Below are 15,704 nucleotides of genomic sequence, written 5' to 3' on the forward strand. Positions count from 1 at the left end.
AATTTTCATAATGTGTGAGGTCAATTTCCCTATTAGTACTCAATGGACTAATCATTCCAGTTTCCTAAATACTACTCAATTGAAAATACTAAAACATTATCCTTATCATATCCCTGGTGAAATTGTTTCTGCATCTTAACTACACTTACTTAAAACATCAATTTGCTACTTCAGAATGTTATTGCTACTTACAGTAATTCATTTTTATATATCACTTTAATTCTGAATTGCTCTCCTGCCATTCAATTTCTAAGTAGCACGATTTAGTTGGATCCTGCTGGCCCAGGGCCAGATGGCCTGTCTGTTATTGTCACATGCCTTCATTTAACTGGGCCAGATGCAGAAGGCCAATCACATTGGACCTCTGCACCCTGATGTATAGTAGAAATGGTTTAGATAGCAGTGGCACTGCCTGAAATGTTGTTGACAGTTTTTGATGTAAATGAAAATGATCAAAATGGAAGTAAATAGCTGTTTATATAATGACTATTAAGCAAACAGTATAAAAAGTTAATAAAATCATAAACTGAATCAGAATCAGATTTAATATCACTGCTTTGCATCAGCAGTACATTGCAATAGATAATAACATGCTGGAACTTACAAGCGTGTGTGTGTGTGTGTGTGTGCGTGCGTGTGTGTGTGCGTGCGCGTGTGCGTGTGTGTGTGTGTGTGTGTAGTGCAAAGAAAAAAGAGAAAAAAAGTGAGGTAGTGTTCATGGTTCACTGTCCATTCAGAAATCTGATGGTAGAGGGGAAGAAGCTGTTCCTAAAATGTTGAGTGTGTGTCTTCAGACTCCTATACCTCCAGCTTGATGCTAGTAATGAGAAGAAGTCATCTTCTGGATGCTGGGGAAGCTAGTGCCCATGATGGAGCTGGAGGAGTTTACAGCTTCCTGCAGCTTCTTCTGATCTTGTGCAGTGGTCCCTCCATACCAGGCAGTGATGCAGCCAGTTAGAAAGCTCTTCCTGGTACAACTGTAGACAATTGCAAAAGTCTTTGGCGACATGCCAAGTCTCCTCAAGCTCCTCATGAAATACAACCACTGTTGTGAATCTTTGTAATTGCATCAATATGATAGATCCTCAGAGATGTTCAGACCCAGGGACTTGAAACTGCTCACCGTTTACACTTCTAATCCCTCAATGAGGACTGGTATCTGTTCCCTCAACTTCCCCTTCCTAAGTCCACAATCAATTCCTTGGTCTTACTGATGTTGACAGATTGAGGATGCTTCAAAAAAGTGGCATCCATCTTTAAGGACCCCCTCTGCCATCAGATTTCTGAATGGACAATGAATGCATGCACACCACCTCATTATTTTTCTACGCAAATAACAGGAATTCTGCAGATGCTGGAAATTCAAGCAACACACATCAAAGTTGCTGGTGAACGCAGCAGGCCAGGCAGCATCTGTAGGAAGAGGTGCAGTCGACGTTTCAGGCCAAGACCCTTCGTCGGGACTAACTGAAGGAAGACTGAGTAAGGGATTTGAAAGTGGGAGGGGGAGGGGGAGATCCAAAATGATAGGAAAAGACAGGAGGGGGAGGGATAGAGCCGAGAGCTGGACAGGTGATAGGCAAAAGGGGATACGAGAGGATCATGGGACAGGAGGTCTGGGAAGAAAGACAAGGAGGTGGGGGGGGACCCAGAGGATGGGCAAGAGGTATATTCAGAGGGACAGAGGGAGAAAAAGGAGAGTGAGAGAAAGAATGTGTGCATAAAAATAAGTAACAGATGGGGTACGAGGGGGAGGTGGGGCCTTAGCGGAAGTTAGAGAAGTCGATGTTCATGCCATCAGGTTCGAGGCTTTAAAAGGTTGGGAACCCCTGCCCTAAACCCTGTCCTTCCATGTGTGTATCCAAGTGCTTCTTAAATGTCCTCAACCACTTCCTCTAGCAGCTCGTTCCATATACTCAACCACCCTCTGTGCAAAAATGTTGCCTCTCAGGTTCCTTTTAAACCTTCCCCACTGATCCTAAATCTATGCTCCCTACCCCTAGGAAAAGGCTGTTACCATCCACTCTATCTATGTCTTGCATAAATAAAAGAAGTTCTATAAGGTCATCCCTCATTCTCTTGTGTTCTATGTTCCAAGGAATAAAGACCTGGCTTGGACAACCTCTTCCAAAACCACAATCTCTCTAGCCCTGGCAAAATCCTTGTAAATCTTGTCTGCAATCTTTCCAGTTAACCACATCTTTCATATAACAGGGTTACAAAAGCTGTCTATAGTACTTCAACTCTGGCCTCTTCATTGACTTACAAAACTATAACATCGTGCCAAAGTGCTGCTTACGTGACATAAAATTCTTTGAGCAATTTTGTGGGCCTCTACTTGCAGTGTAGTTTAGAATTACTTTTTTTTATACTTTAACCAACTCCTACAGTCAATGACCTGACTGATGAAGGTCAGTGCACTAAATGCCTTTTTTACCACTCTGTCTGCCTCTGACACTGGAGAGTGAAAAAAGGCATTTTGTGGTATAAGATACAAGGAGAAAGGTGAAAAATACAAAAATAATTTTCAAAAATACCATTGATGTCAGAATTACACAAAGATGGTTACAATTTAAAAAACTAATTAATTCTAAATGATGCAGCAAGTAGAGGCCCACAAAATTGCTCAAAGAATTTTATGTCACTAAAGCAGAATTTTGGTCATACAAATGCTGCGTATGAAAGGAGCATAAAGAATGAAAATTCCAGTTGTAATGTCCTTTGAGAGTTCCCTATGCAAAACTGCATTGAGAGTACGGATGTTCCTTTTTGCCGTCATCTTCCATAAAGATACACTGCAAAAGAAATTTGTTACAATATAATATACAATACAATATTTCCAAGCAACTTTAAAAGGGGCGCATTACTATGAAAGTGATTTCTTGTTGCAAGGATGAGTTGCTGGTGGATGAGCTGCCGCAAAGATAGCCATGGGTTAACGGAATGTGAATGAGTGGTGGGGGGGGGGGCACGTGAAGAGTTATTTCTCTCAGATGAACAAAGAGACCTGCACAAATAGCGATGGCTGCCACAGAAATTGCTCAGGAGGTTTCTGAAAGATACGAATGCAGTCTATGTGTATCAAAACGTCAGAAGGTCTGCAATAAAGCTAAATGTTCTTACCTGCTTTATCCACGTCTACGTAATAGAAAAGCAATGCTAAGTCAGACATATGACTTCCAGGGCTAGTGCTTGAAGGTTAGATGAAGCTGGGTTGATCTTTTTCAGTCAACACGGTGGGTTAAATGACTTATTGTAAATTTTCCATGATCCTAAGGTCCCCAAAAATGTGGACAAACTACACTGTTCCAGATTAACCTGATTTTAAACTGTACAACAGTTATGCTTGGAGTCATATGACCACATTTCTTAGCCAGACCATCAAAACAGTTTCGCTCATCCATCCTCCCTTTTTCAAATACTGATATGTACTGTTCCTTGAATATTACCAATTAACTATGACATTCACACTCTAAATTGCAAACTATTTTTAGCAATATCCAAATCACTCACCATAAACGTTATCAGTGATGTTTAATAACCACATCCACAGCATTCGCTGACAGTATGCAATCTATATTTGTACTGAGAAATGACAACTAAAGTAAGGTCTAATCAGTATAAAACTAACTGAAGGTCTGGATGAATGTCAGAATTTAGATATACAGCACATTGTGCAATTTATTGCATTGCAGGATTTCTTCTGTAAGATCTTTCACTGCCAGGTACTTATTAATCCTTTAAAATTATAGAAAATTAGCATGAGCATGTGATCTTGGCATATAATGCAAAATCTGCCTCATGATTTTGAAGTGCATAGAATAAAAGAAGTTATTAACAACCGCGTAGAAGTCTATAAAATTTACATATTAATATATATTAATGTTTTCAGTTAAGTTCCTTAAAATGGAAAATTTATGAATGAATTAAAATAAAATCTTTGTCATCAAAGCCAACCTAGTTCCATCAAAACTTTCTGTATTGCAATTGAAGTAGAGGTGTTACAGTGGCATGCAAAAGTTTGGGCACCCCTGGTCAAAATTTCTGTTACTGTGAATAGCTAAGTGAATAAAAGATGACCTGATTTCCAAAAGGCATAAAGTTAAAGATGACACATTTCTTTAACATTTTCAGCAAGATTACTTTTTTATTTCCATCTTTTAGTTTCAAAATAACAAAAAAGGAAAAGGGCTCCAAGCAAAAGTTTGGGCGCCCTGCATGGTCAGTACTTAGTAACACCCCCTTTGGCAAGTATCACAACTTGTAAATGCTTTCTGTAGCCAGCTCAGAGTCTTTCAATTCTTGTTTGGGGGATTTTCGACCATTATTCCTTGCAAAAGGCTTCTAGTTCTGTGAGATTCTTGGGCCGTCTTGCATGCACTGCTTTTTTGAGGTCTATCCACAGATTTTCGATGATATTTAGGTCAGGGGACTGTGAGGGCCATGGCAAAACCTTCAGCTTGCGCCTCTTGAGGTAGTCCATTGTGGATTCTGAGGTGTGTTTAGGATCATTATCCTGTTGTAGAAACCATCCTCTTTTCATCTTCAGCTTATTTACAGACGGTGTGATGTTTGCTTCCAGAATTTGCTGGTACTTAATTGAATTCATTCTTACCCCTACCAGTGAAATGTTCCCTGTGCCATTCGCTGCAACACAAGCCCAAAGCATGATCGATCCAACCCTGTGCTTGACAGTTGGAGAGGTGTTCTTTTCATGAAATTCTGCACCCCTTTTTCTCCAAACATACCTTTGCTCATTGCGGCTAAAAAGTTCTATTTTAACTTCATCAGTCCATAGGACTTGTTTCCAAAATGCATCAGGCTTGTTTAGATGTTCCTTTGCAAACTTCTGATGCTGAATTTTGTGGTGAGAACGCAGGAAAGGTTTTTTTCTGATGACTCTTCCATGAAGGTCATATTTGTGCAGGTGTTGCTGCACAGTAGAACAGTGTACCACCTCTCCAGAGTCTGCTAAATCTTCCTGAAGGTCTTTTGCAGTCAAACGGGGGTTTTGATTTGCCTTTCTAGCAATCCTGCCAGCAGTTCTCTTGGTCTTCCAGACCTCAACTTGACCTCCACCGTTCCTGTTAACTGCCATTTCTTAATTACATTACCATCTGAAGAGAAGATGGTGGCGTGACGCAGCACGCAGTGGCCACTCTGGTGATGAATATCTGTTATTTGTCAAGTAGGATGCCATGCACAATCCTGATTTGATGGAGGCAGACATGAGAAGCACGAAGGAACATCTGGTGAAACTTCTGAAATGCCTGTTTTCCTGCCACTGCTACTGTGTGATCCAGAATCGCCGGAGGGGAAGGCCCCGAGTCCTCGATTTTGCTTGTTGCTCGGTGGCCGGGGCGGGGTTGAAGCACTCGGCAGAGATGGTGCTCGGTGCACGGTGTCGGAGGGCTGGTCGGAGGCTCCAAGTTTTCGGACGGACTCGGAGTTGGCTGTGGTCGGGTGCTTCCAGGGTGCTGCATCGGCAAGTTTGCGGCGCTGGAGGTTCATGGCAGGGAGAGTTTCTCCCTTCTACTGTCTGCGTGTGATGATGGGGCTATTGGGACTTTGAGACTTTTTTTTACCGTGCCCATGGTCTGCTCTTTATCAAATTATGGTATTGCTTTGCACTGTTGTAACTATATGTTATAATTATGTGGTTTTTGTCAGTTTTAGTCTTGGTCTGTCTTGTGTTTCTGTGATATCATACTGGAGCAACATTGTATCATTTCTTAATGCATGTATTTCTAAATGACAATACACGAGGACTGAGTGTCCTCATAATCTAAAAAAGCCGAGAAAACGGCTACCTGAAAATGCTTTGCTATGTTCTCATAGCCTTCTCCTGCTTTGTGGGCATCATTTATTTTAATTTTCAGAGTGCTAGGCAGTTGCTTAGAGGATCCCATGGCTGCTGATTATTGGGACAAGGTTTAAGGAGTCAGGGAATTTATAAAGCTTTGAAATTTGCATCACCTGGCCATTCCTAACAATGACTGTGAACAAGCCATAGTCCTAACAAGCTAATTAAGGTCTGAGACCATGGTAAAGGTTATCGGAGAACTCAAATCTCTTGGGGTGCCCAAACTTTTACATGGTGCTCCTTTCCTTTTTTTAACTCTAAAATTGTACAAAACAAAAATAATACATTAATCTTGCTTAAAATGTTGAAAAGATTGTTTCATCTTTAACTTTATGACTTTTGGAGATTAGTTCATCTTCTAATCACTTAACTATTCACAGTAACAGAAATTTTGACCAGGGGTGCCCAAACTTTTGCATCACACTGTAAAAGCAAGCACCCTGTAGTCTTTTATTCAAGAAGCCATTCTTACTGAACAGGCTTTTAAATTTTACTAGCAAGGGAAAATCTACAGATGCTGGAAATCCAAGCAACACACACCAAAATGCTGGAGGAACTCAGCAAGCCAGGCAGCATTGATGGAAAAGAGTACAGTCAATGTTTTAGGCCAAGATCCTTCATCAGGACTGGAGAGAAAAATGAGGAGTATGTTTAAAAGGTGAGGGGGGGGGGAAGAGAGAAACACAAGGTGATAGGTGAAACTGGGAGGGGGAGGGGTAAAGAGCTGGGAATTTGATTTGATTTGATTAAAAAGTAAAGAGCTGGGAATTTGATTGGTGAAAGAGATACAAGGCTGGAGAAGGGGGAATCTAACAGGAGAAGGCGGAAGGGCATGGAAGAAAGAAAAAGGGGAGGGGGCGCGAGGAGCACCAGAGGGAGCTAATGGGCTTGGAAGGAGATAAGGTGAGAGGGGAAAAGGGGATGGGGAATGGTGAAGGAGGAACATTGCCAGAAGTTTGAGAAATTGATGTTCATTCCATCAGGTTGGAGGCGACCCAGACGGCATATAAGGTGTTGCTCCTCCAACCTGAGTGTGGCCTCATCGCGACAGTGGAGGAGCCCATGGGTTGACGTATTGGAATGGGAATGGGAAATGGAATTTAAATGGGTGGCCACTGGGAGATCCTGTTTCTTCTGGCAGACTCCTTTATTCAGCACAGGAGGTTATTTAGTCCATCAGGTCTATGTAGGCTATCAGCAGAGCAACTCCATTGGCCTAATTTCCATTTCCTGTGTGTCCTTGTAATTTATTTCTCACATTCTCATGAAATGTCCTTTAGCTCTTTTAGTAGTCTTCAATGCTAATGATTCATACACACCTAACCTAACAGCGCATGTCAGGGATGTGGAGGGAAACTGTAGCACAAGGAAGAAACCCAAAGCATCAATGGACAAGTACAAACTCGATACAAACATCACCCACGATCAGAATCAAACCCAAGTCCCTAGAGATACAGGACAGCTGCACGTAGATGTGCGGTGTGTCCACTGACCAGTGATGTGTATTTGGTGTAATTGTTGTATGTCCATACATGTCAGAAAGAATTAAAGAAAGAGAGAAGCCATTTGGCCCTTTGTGCTTATGCTGCCATTCAATGGGATCATGGCTGAAACTTTTACTTCAGTAGGACATTCCTGAATCGCCTTCATGCCAGGGGTTCCCAACCTTTTCTATGCCATGGAGCGATACCATTAAGCAAGACATCTGTGAACATCAGGTTGGGAGCTCATTCTTTATATACCATTGATTCCTTGGGCAGTAACAAGAACCGGAAATAATTTTAGTTGAAGATCCAGCACTAGGAACAAAAGGTTGACTGAACTTTCCCATTTTATGCCATTTTGTTTGCAACTCTTTTATCTGTAGACTCTTGACCAAGAAGCACATTTATTCAGGTCCCCAGCTTTAGGAAGGTAAACTAAACAGCTTCACGAATGGCAAGTTTCAGAAAGATATAGGTAGACAGATAATGATTTAATTACTTTCAGTTATTGAAATGTACATTTGACAAATGGCTTGATGAATAAAATGAAATAAAGTAAGTTCTGTTCCTGACTTGCCAATCTTTAATTGCTACAGGCCGTGATGAACTGATTCTCTCAAATGTACACCTATGCCATTGGCTGCTTTTCGGTACAGTTCTTTAAGCTGACAGCAGTAGCTATTCAACAAATAAACCTGTCTTATAGACAAAACTATTTTATATGAGGGTGGGGCACTTTGCATAAGTAGCATGTTGCTGAATATCTCTAGTGATATTATTTTCCAGAGGCTTACAAATCGTTATTTTATTGGTTCATTTACACCTTTGTGTGATGCACCTTGGTCCAGTCTTTTTACAGTCTGTTTACAGTGACATTATTACTATTGTTTGGGTTCAGTGGTTAAAATAAATAGACTTCAAATTAATGTCATATAATTGTGTTAATTGTTCATTTAAATGTAAGTATTTTAACTAATGATGTTATGCTTGAGAAGGAAAGATGAGCAGTGAAGCTTCTCTTTGCCTAAGTGAGAATGAAATTGGAAAACCAACACTAAATAAGATACAAGGTGGAAAAGAAGGGGGATTTGGAGTAAGTTCATGGCTGATCCTTTACTTCAGCACCACTTTCCAACATTGAACCCAGATTCCTTGATGTGTGTGTGAAGTTACTGCCAGGTACCCTGTTTTTCTCCCATTTTCTGAAGGCATGCAGTGGCAGGTTAATTGGCCATTATAAGCTCCCCAGAGTGTGTAAATTAGTGATAGAATGAGAGTGAGGTGATGAGAAAGTGGGGAGAATAAAATCAAATGAGCTTTTGAGTAGTGTAAATGGGTGTGTAGCAATCATGTATCTGTTCTCTGTCAGCATTGTATTCTGTGTTACGTGTTTATTATGGGAACTAGTCACATGAGTAGGGGGCATGGTAAAAGCAAAGGGAATGAGTTACGTATTCATGCCTTGTTCGTAGCAGTTTGGGGCTGGGGACAGATGAACATCGTATCTTTTGCTGATCGCTCAATTACACTCAACTTACACTTGGGTATGCTTAAGTTTCATTGTTCAAGATTTTTTTTCTAATTTCTATTAAAGGGTCAATCACCTATTTTTGACTTTGAAACAATCATTACTGGAGCTGAGGGTGCATTATGCAAGTGTAACAAATCCGTGGGGTTGCTGGCAGCGCAATTGTTTTGGTTAGAATTGATTGCTACAGGGGTCATCTTGAACTCACTAGCTCAGAGCCAGTATCCATGCTGTACGACATCAAAACTCTCTATCATACAGAACGACTACTCCAGATTCTACAGCTTCTCCAATTTTCCATTTCTGATGCTCCACAATTGACTGTATGTTCTGGAATATCTATACACTAGCCTCTGCACTTCCCTGAAATATATGGTTTGGTGTTGGATTTTACTCAAATCCTGTTAAGTACCTCTGCCTGTTTTACAATGTTAAAAGTTCTATATAAACACAAGCTGTTGCTCTTTACTCACTCAAGCCAATGGAAGACAGATTCGATTTATTACATCCATTTCACACTTTGCAGTACCAGGTTATCAGTCATCCGGGGTGTATTTTAAACCATGACAACATATATCCAGTAAATATTTATATTCTTGGTAATTCTCCACAGCAGTGGTTTTCAACACTTTTCTGCTGTGGCTGGCTCATGATTTTCACTTATCTCTGTGGCCCCCATTCTCCACAGTCTCCATTAGCTATTCAAGTTTTCTTGCTCCACTGTACTAATTATTCTGATATACAGTCAATATTTATCTTGTAACAGGTTATTGGTCTTATATATTAAATATAATGGGACAGATGTACATGAAAAATAAAATTATTCAAACCTCTATATAGGATACTTTATTTATAATATATATAATATTCTTCCAACCCCGTGGGTGACCCAATACCTCACCAATTTCACTGATTGAAGTGTCATGGGTGACTGAAACATCAAGACTAGAGCATCGAGACAGCAGGCTAATCACCAGGAACTGTTGGAGGCAGGCCCCCCAACTCGAGCAATCCCTCTCTCTCTGTTTTGTGAGAACCTGCTGGTACTCGAGATGGGGGTTGGGCTTGGGGTGGGGGGGAGCTTGGAGAAACGATGTGTAAGATTGTAACATCAGAAGAGCAAGTTGCTGGTCTCCACTCTTGCTGTCGCTGCAGCAACTTCTCTCTCCCTCAATGGAGAGACAGAGCCTGTCTGAGATACCGAAGTGCTAGTTTCTGAACTGTAGCTTTGATGGACTCTGGATCAGGGTCTCCTTGGGGAGATTTCTGCTCTTTCATGGTGGGGGGATCGATGGTTCCGCTGGCAGGAGTGGCGGGGAGGCTTTGGGGCTTTGTTGCTTCTAATATTCTATGGGGTTCTTGTCTTGTGGATATCTGTGAAGAGTACAAATTTCAGGTTGTATACTGTATACATGAGTTAAATTGAGTTGAATTGACTTTATTTCTTACATTCTTCACATACAGGAGAAGTAAAACTACGTTTCATCTCTGTCTGAATGTGCAATGTGCAAATTATAGTAATTTGTAATAAATGATATGTACAATAAGATATACAACAGAACAGTCAATTTAGCTTTGAAATACAATTATATCAGCATGAATTAACCAGTCTGATGGCCTGGTGGAAGAAACTGTCCTGGAGCCTGTTGGTCCTGGCTTTAAAGCTGCGGTACCATTTCCCAGATGGTAGCAGCTGGAACAGTTTGTGGTTGGGGTGACTCAGGTTCCCAATGATCCTTCGGGCCCTTTTTACACACTTGTCTTTGTAAGTGTTCTGAATAGTGGGAAGTTCACATCTACAGAAGCACTGGGCTGTCCGTACCACTCCCTGCAGAGCCTTGTGATTGAGGGAAGTACAATTCCCATTCCAGGCAGTAGATACAGCTAGTGAGGATGCTCTCAATTGCACCTCTGTAGAAAGTCCTTTGGATTTGGGGTCTCATGCCGAACTTCTTCAACTGTCTGAGGTGAAAAAGGCGCTGTTGTGCTTTTTTCACCACGCAGCTGGTATGTACAGACCAAGTAAGCTTCTCGGTGATGTGTATACCTAGGAACTTAAAGTTGTTCACCCTCTCAACCCCAGATTCATTGGTGTCAATAGGGGTGACCCTGTCTCCATTCCTCCTGTAATCCACAACCAGCTCCTTTGTTTTTGTGACATTGAGGGAGAGGTTGTTTTCTTGACACCACTGTGTCAGGGTGATGATCTATTCTCTGTAGGCTGCCTTGTTATTATTGGAGATAAGGCCAATCAATGTAGTATCATCTGCAAATTTAATTAGTAGATTGAAGCTGTGGGTGGTGACACAGTCCTGGGTATAAAGGAGAGGACTTAGGACACATCCCTGAAGGGTTCCCCTGTTGAGGGTCAGAGGGGCAGAGGTGAGAGAGCCCACTCTTACCACCTGCTGGCGACCTGACAGGAAGTTTAGGATCCAGCTGCACAAGGCAGGGTGAAGGCGAGGTCTGTGCGCTTCTTGTCAAGTCGGAGGAAATTATAGTGTTGAATGCTGAACTGCAGTCCAAGAACAGCATTCTCACATAAGCATTCTTCTTCTCTGGATGTGTAAGGACGGTGTGTAGAGCTGTGGATATTGCGTCATCTGTCAATCGGTTGTGTCAGTAGGCGAATTACTGGGGGTGCAGTGTGGGTGGTAGCATGTTGCAGATGTAGACTGTGACCAGACTCTCAAAGCATTTGCTTATTATTCTCTGATATTAAATGAACCAGCAACAAAAAGCACTTAATATTGTTACTTTGGGTATTTAGTGACTTCTTTGAGGCTGATGCAAACTAGTAGGTTTTAAATTATTTGGTTGCAACTTGGTTAAAGATAATCGAAGATTACCTCTTTTTGCAACATCAAGATGGTTACAAGCTTCTGACAGCAGATGAGGAGTTTGACTAAAACCACATTCGCACTCCAACCTTCCACCCCTCCCCTCCCCCCCACACACAGGCTAAACTGTTTTGCTGCCTCATTTGCATCATCAAACATATTTTCTCATTCGTTTAGTTCATGGTTCCAAATAAATTACATATATTCATTTCTTTCTCATTTATGTATTGTAGTAATATTTTAGTAAAACAGTAAACTTATCATGGCTCATTCAGAAACTCCTGTGGCCCCCAGTTTCATGTTTTTTTACATGTGGCCCCTGTGAAATCTGGCATGGACACCTGGAGGGCCATATAGCTCACCTCACATTGAGAACCACTGCTCTACATTCCCAGTGGCAGCATGAAAGGGTTGCTATTTACCAGGACGAAAGCCATGTCACAACTTGCTCAACCATCTGAGGGATACTAAGAGTTAGGGATTACTATTAGCAAAGAAAATGGACTTCAATAATAAATATTAAGCAAGAGAAAATGTAATTCTAAATGAAAATACTGCAAAATAACTAATTTAGGATGAGCAAAGTGATTTGAAAATATAATGAAAATTCTGTGCTGTCATTTGTGAATAAGCAGCATTCCCCATAGAGTCCAACAGCACAGCTCAATTTTGCTGAGAATCTCTGACATTTGTGAGGAAATCAGCACTCAGCTTCAGCTGCTGGATCTTTGGAATACTGAAAGAGAAGAAACTCTGCTTCCCTTGCCAATGAGATTTTGAGATGTCCCAGTCTGAAATCGTTATGCTCTTCTCTTGAATGGGTTTACCAGTCACACTGCTAGATGAGAGACATTCTGTTTCACACTTTCACTCCTATCAATACACACTCCGCTTTTCATGGCATCATTCCATACAACTACAGGCAATTAACAGTTCATTTTGCCTTCCCTTCCCACTGTCAAGGGCCCCATTACAAGATCCAGGTGAAGTTCCAGTAGTGTACTGAATTCATTCCTCACAATGTAGCCTCCTGTACAATAGGAAAATAGATTATGACTGGACGCCTGTCTTGCATCCAGACTGTAAGTGTGACCCTGAGCGTCCAGTTGGTTGTCACTTTACTTCCCCACCCTTCTCCCATTCTGATGTTTTTGCCCTTGTCTCCAAGGCCATTCCAACAAAGTTCAGCAAAAACAGAAATTAAAACTAAAAACTTCAGATGCTGGAATTCTGAAAGAAAAACAGAAAATGAAGATCGTTGACCGGAGACACAAAATCTTTTTCTCTTTCCACAGAAGATAACTGACCTGCTGAGTATGTTCAATATTTTTTGTATTTTTAAATTAAAGCTCAACAGGTCTTTTCACTGGATTAGATTCAACACTGTATTCAACAATTAATTCAAGGCTTTTTTATTTTACATTTTCAATATTTGTGGTTGGCCCCCACCCCCTTTTCTGGCAATTAAAGATTTGATTAATCTACTCTCATTCACACCTCTTCCTGAGCCATCCTTTGTTATTCAGTACGGTTTCACTGCCCTATCGCAGGATTTCAATTTTCTCTGTCTTTTCCCTTTCTGTGCATATTATAGCTTTTCCACGTCTGATAAAAGGTTATTTACATGAGATAATAACTCTTCCACAGATGCTGTCTGTCCTGCTAATTGGTTATGACATTTTTGTTTTAGTTTTTAGATCTCTATCACCTACCTATATTTTGCTTTTAAAATTTGAGTTTCCCCCTCCACTGTTTTTAATCAAGCTCAGTTGCAATAATCCGTTAAGAATCTTTGTATTACAGGTAAGACCACAGCATTTATGCTATTAGCCATTTCATAAAGATGACATAAATATAGAAGAATTCAGCAGGAAAGGCAGCATCTTTGAAAAGAGAAATGGTTAATCTTTCATGGTGAAAAAACTTTCAAATTCCCAGAATCTGCAGTTAAAAAAAATCATAACACTGAACTAAGTGCCAAAAAGTGACCCCACAAAGAATGCATGAAATTGGAATATTGACATAAAATTTACACTTCTGATCGTGCTCTGCTGGGCTCACAAAGCAACTATTTTAATGCTAAAGTTTTATCAAAGATTTCCCCCAGCATATGGACCAGCAATCCCAATTTTATAAACCTTTGTGGGTTTTTATAAGGCCCTTTCCATGAGGTAAATGTCATATAATATTCCTTATGGTGATGTCAATGGTAATTGAAATGCTAAGGGGAATAATATAATTGAAGATTATACATTACCTCTTTTGTGTGGGTATGAAATGACACTGACATATCAAGCAGAAGTTTCCTGTGCTCCACCCTTCGAACAAAATCCTGAATCCGGACCTCTAAGTGTCGTGCAGCTTTGTAGATCTCTTCAGGATCACATTCTCCAGTCTGAGCCAGCTGCTCGGCTGCCTCCAGCAATTTATCAGCATTAGTGTATGTGTTCTAGTTGAAAATGAGAAGAAAATTAAAACAGCTTTGAGTTTTTGGAAATTGTGGCTGTTTACCCTCTCTGCAATAACCCTAGCAGAAATCTATTGAACCCTAAACAAATTTTGTTCACCATTCTCTTCCGGAAAAAAAACAAAAGAAATATCTGGAAGATTGGCAAAAACAAAATAAACTGTCAGCAACAGATACCACAGGAGTGATTAATCTTATGATTGTAACAGTCCTCCAAAACACTAGAATATCATCTACACTAATATGAAAGTACAAGCTTATCTATGAAATCCTTGCAATCTCCATTCACATTGGTTAATTCTTTCAGCATTTTCCTTGCGTTCTGTCTTTAACACAAAATATTTGCCTAAACAAGTACACAGAGTTCTGGATCCACCAGATAATGTTACTTCATTTGATATTGTTTCCAATTTTGGATGAAAATAAATATATCAGTAAAATATATAAGCACAACACTAGCATAAGTCATTTTCCAAAAACTATTTAACTCAGTCCTTCTTTCTTTGTTTTTAAATACTTTACCCGGTATTTTTAAAAAGTTAGTGTTTTTTTCATTTTTTAAGAATTTAAATAAATTATAATAATGAAATGTAAGAACATCATCTTGCGTACTGAGACATATACAGTAAGCACCATATGCTTTGATCCCTAGATTAGATTGTTTAAAAATTCGTTGTGTGTAACACGTTTTGGGAACAGTCCATGAGGGTCCTCATGTTCCAGACCCTACATTTAATATTGAGAAACAGAAGTTGACTGTGTGTGACTTCCCTCAACATGAGGAAGTTGTTTCATACCAGCTGAAACATGGTAGACTTCTAAGATGAGTGCATTGGGTTTAAGTACTTCATGTAGAAAAGCTTTAACTCACAATTCCTATCGACAATGTTGCGTATAGCCTTTGCTCCACATAATGATCACCATTAAGCACCTTTGTGAACTACCTTCATGAATTGGCACTGGTGGAAAAAATTGAAGGAAAAGAAGTTTCTGTTGGAGTCCAAAGAATCTTACCCATCCTAGGGTAAGAGACACCATAATGGTGAAAATGTTCCTCAATCTTGAAGCTACAGGGTACAGGCTCAGCGAGTATATATGCCACAGTCACTATGAGGGATTACTTTAGAGAGATATGGAGGCAGCGTCAGTCGCTCACTGCAGCAATAATTACTCTTAAATCCACACAAATTAAAGTAAAAATCAATGTAGAACAGGAAGACTTAGCATGCAAAACACACAGGTGATGAAAGCTGTGGCATTATTATTGTGGTCTAAGAAGGAAAATGGCAGTTCAAACATAAACTGCCTTGACAGATGTCTAGAAATGTATAACTAAGTACGTGAATTGTTCAAATTTTTATATGGAGACGCTGGAAATGCATTTCACAGCCTTGTTGAGTTAGAAGACAGTACTGAGAATGCCGTAAGAACAAAAGATGAGGGAGTCAGCTCTGGCAAGTATTGAGCATTCATAGTTCCATAGAAATCAAAGTTATTTGCAGTAGTTCAGAAGTAAGAAGAA

At 40.3% G+C, this 15,704-nt stretch overlaps 1 protein-coding gene across 4 annotated transcripts in view; it reads right to left on the bottom strand.

Annotated features, from left to right (window-relative positions):
- kalrna (kalirin RhoGEF kinase a) overlaps positions 1 to 15,704 on the bottom strand; it is a 747,932-nt gene that overhangs the window by 341,266 nt on the left and 390,962 nt on the right. For all 4 annotated transcript variants that reach the window (XM_063052247.1, XM_063052242.1, XM_063052243.1 and 1 more), the window contains exon 11: positions 13,973 to 14,164. In XM_063052247.1, the coding sequence (XP_062908317.1) occupies positions 13,973 to 14,164 (192 nt within the window). The remainder of the gene's footprint in view (positions 1 to 13,972; positions 14,165 to 15,704) is intronic.

This window comes from Mobula hypostoma, chromosome 6 (genome assembly GCF_963921235.1).
Source record: "Mobula hypostoma chromosome 6, sMobHyp1.1, whole genome shotgun sequence".
Taxonomy (NCBI): Eukaryota; Metazoa; Chordata; class Chondrichthyes; order Myliobatiformes; family Myliobatidae; genus Mobula; species Mobula hypostoma.